This window comes from Hoplias malabaricus, chromosome 8, assembly GCF_029633855.1.
Source record: "Hoplias malabaricus isolate fHopMal1 chromosome 8, fHopMal1.hap1, whole genome shotgun sequence".
Classification (NCBI taxonomy): Eukaryota; Metazoa; Chordata; class Actinopteri; order Characiformes; family Erythrinidae; genus Hoplias; species Hoplias malabaricus.
The window spans coordinates 44,420,266-44,428,675 of NC_089807.1; the positions used below are offsets into that span (position 1 = coordinate 44,420,266).

At 45.2% G+C, this 8,410-nt stretch overlaps 1 protein-coding gene across 1 annotated transcript in view; it reads left to right on the top strand.

The window, feature by feature from the left end:
* The first annotated feature begins 1,675 nt into the window (after positions 1–1,675).
* arhgef38 (Rho guanine nucleotide exchange factor (GEF) 38) overlaps positions 1,676–8,410 on the top strand; it is a 21,898-nt gene continuing 15,163 nt past the window's right edge. The window contains exons 1-2 of the mRNA XM_066679684.1: positions 1,676–1,739; positions 1,885–2,117. Of these exons, the coding sequence (XP_066535781.1) occupies positions 1,886–2,117 (232 nt within the window). The 5' untranslated portion in view covers positions 1,676–1,739; position 1,885. The remainder of the gene's footprint in view (positions 1,740–1,884; positions 2,118–8,410) is intronic.

Here is an 8,410-nt window from a genome sequence, read left to right on the forward strand (position 1 = left end):
CACACACACACACAAAACACACACAAAACACACACAACACACACACACACACACACACACAACACAAAACACACACAACACACACACACAAACCACACACACACAACACACACACACACACACACACACAAACCACACACACACAAAAAACACACACACACACTAACAAACACACCAAACCCATAGAACCACTTCTTCAGGAACCTCATTTTGCTTTGTGCACAGGGGCACAGCTCATCAAAGACAGAAAAGATCTGACAAGACCCAAGTACATTATTCCACCTCCACCCAACTCTATTGCACTAAGCATTCTGGGAAAAGATGGGGTGTTTCTGATAAAGTGGCCAGTGAGTGTCAGTAGAGGGGGGTGTTTCTGATAAAGTGGCCAGTGTAGACTCTGATAAATTGGTGTGTTGATGGTATTAAAGCCTTCTGCTGATAAAGTCACTCTGTGTTTGGTGCTGAGACTGACGCATGGTGGCTTTCATATTTTCCATTGTTTACACAGGCATCAGGAAACATGATGATGTCACTGAGAGCACTTTGTGCTGCAGACTGTCCATAGACACTATAGTTCAACACCACCCAGTGAGTGAGTGAGTGAGTGAGTGACTAACTGAGTGAGTGAGTGAGTGAGTGACTGACTGACTGAGTGAGTGAGTGACTGACTGAGTGAGTGACTGTGTGAGTGACTGAGTGATTGAGTGAGTGAGTTACTGAGTGATTGAGTGAGTGACTGACTGACTGACTGAGTGACTGTGTGAGTGAGTGACTGAGTGAGTGAGTGAGTGAGTGAGTGACTGAGTGAGTGAGTGACTGACTGAGTGACTGTGTGAGTGAGTGACTGAGTGAGTGAGTGAGTGACTAACTGAGTGAGTGAGTGTGTGACTGAGTGACTGAGTAAGTGAGTGAGTGACTGAGTGATTGAGTGAGTGACTACCTGAGTGAGTGAGTGAGTGAGTGACTGAGTGACTGTGTGAGTGAGTGAGTGACTGAGTGAGTGAGTGACTAACTGAGTGAGTGAGTGAGTGAGTCTGAGGCCAGTTCAGTGAGGTGTTCTCTGAAAGCCTGGCTGTGTTCCTGTGGACTCTGTTCCTCTCTGTGGGTGGGTTATCGGTGCTGGGGCCATCGACCTCCAGGTGGAGGTGTAGTTGTAGAAGTGCACCGTTCTTCACTCCCCCCCCAACACACACACACACACATACACTACCCCTTCAGACCCCAACAAACCACCCACAGCCACCGGCCGGCACGGTACAGCAGACAGATATATAGGGTCAAATATATAAAATAACCTCACTAAATTTCATATTTTCTTTCTTGTACTTTCTGTCTTTCTCTCTTGTGCACCTTTCTCCACTTTTCCTTCTCCATTTTCCCTCCTCTTTCTGTCTTCCATTATTTAATTTGGTCTCTTTCTCTTGATCTTTCTCTCTGACTCTCTCTCACTTTCTGTAGCTTTCCTGCCATTCCCAGTTTTTCTGTTTTTATTTCTCTCTCTGTTTCTTTCTTTTTCTACCTGTTCTTTCATGTTCTTTTCTCTACTTTTTCCTTCCTCTTTCACTTTATTTTTGATCTCACATTATCTTTAGTCTCTGTATTTATTTCTCTCTCTCTCCCTCTGTTTCTGTAGCTTTCCTCTCTCTCTCTCTCTCTCTCTCTCTCTCTCTCTCTGTTTCCTATAAGCAGGAAAGGCAAGGCAGGTGAGTGGGTGGAGCTTGTGATCTCTCCTGAGGCAGGTAAACCAGAGAAGGGGAGTCACCTGAGTAGCGAGAGACAGAGAGAGTGTGTCTACACAGCAGCAACAGAGCTGCACCTGTTCCTCTTCCTAGCAAACTCTCTCTCTCTCTCTCTCTCTCTCTCTCTCTCTCTCTCTCGGTCCAGTATGGATCCAAAAGAACCCGGAGGGGCCGATCAGGAGAATGAAAAGGAGGAAAAGAAGGAGAAAGAGAAGGACAGAGGTATAAAAAGGAGGAACAGACTCTTCCGCCGGTATCTGGAGCGGAGGAGGACGGACACCATAGTGGACGAAGACTCTGGACGAGGGGATGTTAGCATCAACACTCTGGTGAGGAGGAGCCAATCAGACAAGACCGAGTACAGCACCAAACTTAAAGGTAAACCCTGTCACCATGGCAACACCTCACTTCTGACCTCTGTGTAATTTAGGAAAGTATAAATAATAATAAACAATTAATTAACCCAAGTCTAAACTCTAAAACACAGCAGGATGTTCGGTTCCATTCAGTTCCTCTCTCAGTTCCCACCGCGGCTCTCCGGCCAATCCTCATATCTCTACTGTTCTCACTTTTACATTTTCTGATATGAAGGTGAACCACGGTCACTCACTTTTATCTCAGGTGTGTCCCAGAGGCCAGGGTTGTGTGGAGGGACGCTGGTTATAAACTAAACAAATAGATCTGCTCCAGTAAACAGCTCTCCTGCACTTTCACCCCTTTATGACACTTTTCCACTGAATTGTACCAACTCTACTGTACTCTACTGTACTCTACTGTATTCTTCTAATACTCTACTGGTCTTTACTGAACTCTACTGGACTCTATTGTACTCCACTGTATTCTTCTCATACTCTACTGGTCTTTACTGGACTCTACTGGACTCTATTGTACTCCACTGTATTCTTCTAATACTCTACTGGTCTTTACTGAACTCTACTGTACTCTACTGTACTCCACTGTATTCTTCTCATACTCTACTGGTCTTTACTGGACTCTATTGTACTCCACTGTATTCTTCTAATACTCTACTGGTCTTTACTGAACTCTACTGTACTCTATTGTACTCTACTGTATTCTTCTTTTACTCTACTGGTCTTTACTGAACTCTACTGTACTCTATTGTACTCCACTGTATTCTTCTTTTACTCTACTGGTCTTTACTGAACTCTACTGTACTCTACTGTACTCCACTGTATTCTTCTCATACTCTACTGGTCTTTACTGGACTCTACTGGACTCCAATGGTCTCTACCTAAATCTACTGGTCTCTACTTGACTCTACTGGACTCTGCTGGTCTCTACTGGTCTTTACTGGACTCGACTGGACTCTACTGGTCTCTACTGGGCTCTACTGTACTCCACTGGTCTCTACTGGACTCTATTGAACTCTACTGGTCTCTACTGGACTCTATTGAACTCTAGTGGTCTCTACTTGACTCTACTGGACTCTACTGGACTCTACTGGTCTCTACTGGTCTTTACTGGACTCGACTGGACTCTACTGGTCTCTACTGGTCTTTACTGGACTCGACTGGACTCTACTGGTCTCTACTTGACTCTACTGGTCTTTACTGGACTCTAATGGTCTCTACTGGTCTTTACTGGACTCTACTGTACTCCACTGGTCTCTACTGGACTCTATTGAACTCTACTGGTCTCTACTGGACTCTATTGAACTCTAGTGGTCTCTACTTGACTCTACTGGACTCTACTGGACTCTACTGGTCTCTACTGGTCTTTACTGGACTCGACTGGACTCTACTGGTCTCTACTTGACTCTACTGGTCTCTACTGGACTCTATTGAACTCTACTGGTCTCTACTGGTCTCTACCGAATTCTTCTGGTCTCTACTGGATTTTACTGGACTCTACTGGTCTCTACTGTACTCTACTGAACTCTACTGGTCTTTACTGGACTCTGCTGAACTCTACTGGTCTGTACTGGAGTCTACTGGTCTCTACTGTACTCTACCGAACTCTTCTGGTCTCTACTGGATTTTACTGCACTCTACTGGACTCTATTGAACTCTACTGGACTCTACTGGACTCTACTGGTCTCTACTGGTCTCTACTGGTCTTTACTGGACTCTACTGGACTCTACTGGTCTTTACAGGACTCTACTGGTCTCTAATGGTCTTTACTGGACTCTACTGGACTCTACTGGTCTTTACTGGACTCTACTGGTCTCTACTGGGCTTTACTGGACTCTACTGGACTCTACTGGTCTTTACTGGACTCTACTGTACTCAACTGGTCTCTACTGGACTCTATTGAACTCTACTGGTCTCTACTTGACTCTACTGGACTCTACTGAACTCAACTGAACTCTACTGGCCTCTACTGGACTCTACTGGTCTCTATGGTCTCTACTGGACTCTACTGGTCTCTAATGGTCTCTACTGGTCTCTACTGGACTCTACTGGCCTCTACTGGACTCTACTGGTCTCTATGGTCTCTACTGGACTCTAATGGTCTCTACTGGTCTCTACTGGACTCTACTGGACTCTACTGGACTTCACTGGACTCTACTGGACTCTACTGGTCTCTACTGGACCTTACCGGACTCTATTGGTCTCTACTGGACTCTGTGTAGTTAAGAGAATTGTAGTTTAAAAGAGTGTAGAGTGTAGTTTAGAAGACTGTAGAGTGAAGTTCAGAGGAGTGTGGTTTAGAGAAATGTACAGTGTAGTTTACAGGATTGTAGAGTGTAGTTTAGAGGAGTGTAATTTAGAGGAGTGTAGATTGTATTTTAGAGGAGGGTAGATTGCAGTTTAGAGGAGTGTAGAGTGTAGTTTAGAGGAGTGTAGTTTAGAGAAATGTGGAGTGTAGTTTAGAGGAGTGTAGTTTAGAGGAGTGTAGAGTGTAGTTTAGAGGAGTGTAGTTGAGAGGAGTGTAGAGTGTAGTTTAGAGGAGTGTAGAGTGTAGGTTAGAGGAGTGTAATTTATAGAAATGTAGAGTGTAGTTGAGAGGAATGTAGAGTGTAGTTTAGAGGAGTGTAGTTTAGAGAAATGGAGTGTAGTTTAGAGGAGTGTAGTTTAGAGGAGTGTAGAGTGTAGTTTAGAGGAGTGTAGTTGAGAGGAGTGTAGAGTGTAGTTTAGAGGAGTGTAGAGTGTAGGTTAGAGGAGTGTAATTTATAGAAATGTAGAGTGTAGTTGAGAGGAATGTAGAGTGTAGTTTAGAGGAGTGTAGTTTAGAGGAGGGTAGATTGCAGTTTAGAGGAGTGTAGAGTGTAGTTTAGAGGAGTGTAGTTTAGAGAAATGTGGAGTGTAGTTTAAAGGAGTGTAGAGTGTAGTTTAGAGAAGTGTAGATTGGAAACTGAAGGCAGGAGAGACTACTGATGCTAAGCACCTGTTGCGTTGACACAGAGCTTTTCCCACAGGAATGATGTCACACATGCAAAACAGAGTGGAACTCAGCTCCGTAAACAGTGGCTGGGGTGGGGGGGGGTGTTTGGGGTAGAGTCGGCGTTATGTGTTAATATGTGTGTGTGTGTGTGTATGTGTGTGTGTGTGTGTGTGTTTTCTTCTGGAGATTTGCATATTTTAATCACATGTGGCTTCAACTATATCATCAAACACACAGCTCAACTGTTGTTTATATCTACACCACACACTGGAACATAGCTGTGAGGATCTGATGGAGATCAGCCTCATCATCTTCAGTGAAGGTCAGGGGCTGGTGTTGGGGATTAGTTCTGGATCAAACTCACCACTCCAACTCACTCCAGAGAACACAGTTCCACTGTTCCACACACCAGAGGAACCCCATCACTCCAGAGAACACAGTTCCACTGTTCCACACACCAGAGGAACCCCATCACTCCAGAGAACACAGTTCCACTGTTCCACACACCAGAGGAACCCCATCACTCCAGAGAACACAGTTCCACTGTTCCACACACCAGAGGAACCCCATCACTCCAGAGAACACAGTTCCACTGTTCCACGCACCAGAGGAACTCCATCACTCCAGAGAACACAGTTCCACTGTTCCACACACCAGAGGAACTCCATCACTCCAGAGAACACAGTTCCACTGCTCCACACACCAGAGGAACTCCATCACTCCAGAGAACACAGTTCCACTGTTCCACACACCAGAGGAACTGTGTGTGTGTGTGTGTGTGTGTGTGTGTGTGTATGTGTGTGTGTGTGATGTAATGGTAGCTGCTTTATCAAATGCAGGAGAACAAGTCTTGCCTCATTCTCCATTTACTGCTGACTGTAATAATGTCCTATTGTCTCTTCCTGTGTGTGTGTGTGTGTGTGTGTGTGTGTGTTTGTGTGTTTGTGTGTGTGTGGTAGAGAGAGAATGTGGTCAGGTGACTATTCCAGGTGAGTGTGTGTGTAATGAGGTTAATCCAGAGCTGCAGGTTTGATGAGGGGTAAAATATTCACCTTCAACATTAACCTTCACTTTCAGTCGGAAGTGGACTGACGCTGCACTGAACCAGAAGGACTTTTAATTTATTCACTCATTTATTACTACATTTCAAATACAAGTTAATGTAATATAATATAATAATAGAGCAGCAAGGAGGCACTGCATGTAGTTTTTTGTCTCACAGCTCCAGGGTCCTGGAGGTAGTGGGTTCGAGTCCTGTCTCAGGTCACTGTCTGTGAGGAGTGTGGTGTGTTCTCCCTGTGGTTGTGTGGGTGTCCTCTGGGTGCCCCACTTCCTTCCTACATTCCAAACACACACACACACGCTGGTAGGTGGAATAGATACACAAAAGTGTCCACAGGTATGAGTGTGTGAGTGAGTGAGTGACTGGGGGAGTGAATGATTGACTGGGTGAGTGTGTGATGTCTGGTGATGGACTGTTGCTCTGTCCCTGGTATGTCCCTGACCTTCTCTCAGTGATTCCAAGTAGGCTCGGGACCCAATTTATGTGTGGATTAGGTTGTTGCTAACATGTCCCAGGTGGTTGCTATGCTGTTGCTAAGTTCTCACTATGGTGATTTTAGGATTATGTGCAGCTGTGTGAAGCAGGACAGTGGACAGTGAGTGTGTGAGGACAGTGTGAATGGGACAGTGGACAGTGGATGGTGAGTGTGTGAGGACAGTGTGAATGGGACAGTGGGCGGTGAGTGTGTGAGGACAGTGTGAATGGGACAGTGGACAGTGGACGGTGAGTGTGTAAGGACAGTGTGAATGGGACAGTGGGCGGTGAGTGTGTGAGGACTGTGTGAATGGGACAGTGGGCGGTGAGTGTGTGAGGACTGTGTGAATGGGACAGTGAAGAGTGGACGGTGAGTGTGTGTGGACAGTGTGAATGGGACAGTGGACGGTGCGTGTGTGAGGACAGTGTGAATGGGACAGTGAACAGTGGACGGTGAGTGTGTGAGGACAGTGTGAATGGGACAGTGGACAGTGGACAGTGGACGGTGAGTGTGTGAGGACAGTGTGAATGGGACAGTGGACGGTGAGTGTGTGAGGACAGTGTGAATGGGACAGTGAACAGTGGACGGTGAGTGTGTGAGGACAGTGTAAATGGGACAGTGGACAGTGGACAGTGAGTGTGTGAGGACAGTGTGAATGGGACAGTGAACAGTGGACGGTGAGTGTGTGAGGACAGTGTAAATGGGACAGTGGACAGTGGACAGTGAGTGTATGAGGACAGTGTGAATTGGACAGTGGACAGTGGACGGTGAGTGTGTGATGACAGTGTAATGCTGTAGCAGGTTGGACAGGATCTGATCTGAATGAGGAAGTGTCCCTCTGTGATGAGATTTCTATTAAACTGGTTGTTCAGGTCCAGAGTGTCTCATACATGAGATAAAATCGAGACCTGACTCTGGAGTGGACAAAGGACATCTCACAGATTCACACCTCACCCTCTTTATCCTCATCTAAGATCAACATCTCCTACTTCCACCTTAATATTTATGTAGTGTCTCCTTAATATCTCTGTAGTTCCATCTTAATATTCACGTATGTATTTTGCGTCTCTTTAATATCTCTGTAGTTCCACATTACGAATCTCTATAGTGTTTCCTAAATATCTCCATAGTTCCACATTAATATTTTCATAGCGTCGCCTTAATATCTTTGTTGTGCCACCTTAAAATATCTGTAGTGTCTCCTTAATATCTCTGGACTTCCACTTTAATATCTCTGTAGTGTTTCCTTTGTATCTGTTTCCTTTATATCTCTCTACCTTAATATCACAGTAGTGTTAATATCTCTATAGTTATACATTAATATTTCTGTAGTTTCTCCTTAATGTCTCAGTAGTTTCTCCTGAATGACACTGAGGTCAGATGGTGAGAAGGAGGAGACTGTATTTATTTTCCCCTGCTTCTCAGATGTTACTCCTGAGAGTCCAGGAATGTCCGCTGTGTCTCTGCCTGAGTGTGAGTGTAGATCTCAGTGGTTTCTCACCCTAGGCTCACTGCTGAGATAATAACATTCCTGTTTATCTGCAGCTAGAGCTCCACTGTTTCTCACCAGTTCTCACACCCCACTAGACACAACATCTTTTTGATCCATCTCTTTTCCATCTCAGGTTGTCTCACCTGAGGAGCTGTAGGAAAGTATCTGGAGAATTCAGTGAGACACAGTTGAGCTGTTGGACTCTCCTCAGGGTTATTGTTACTGTAGTCAGCTGAAAGTGTGACGTGTCTGTCCTGTGGCTGTTTTATTGACCACACTGGAATAGCCGGTTTAT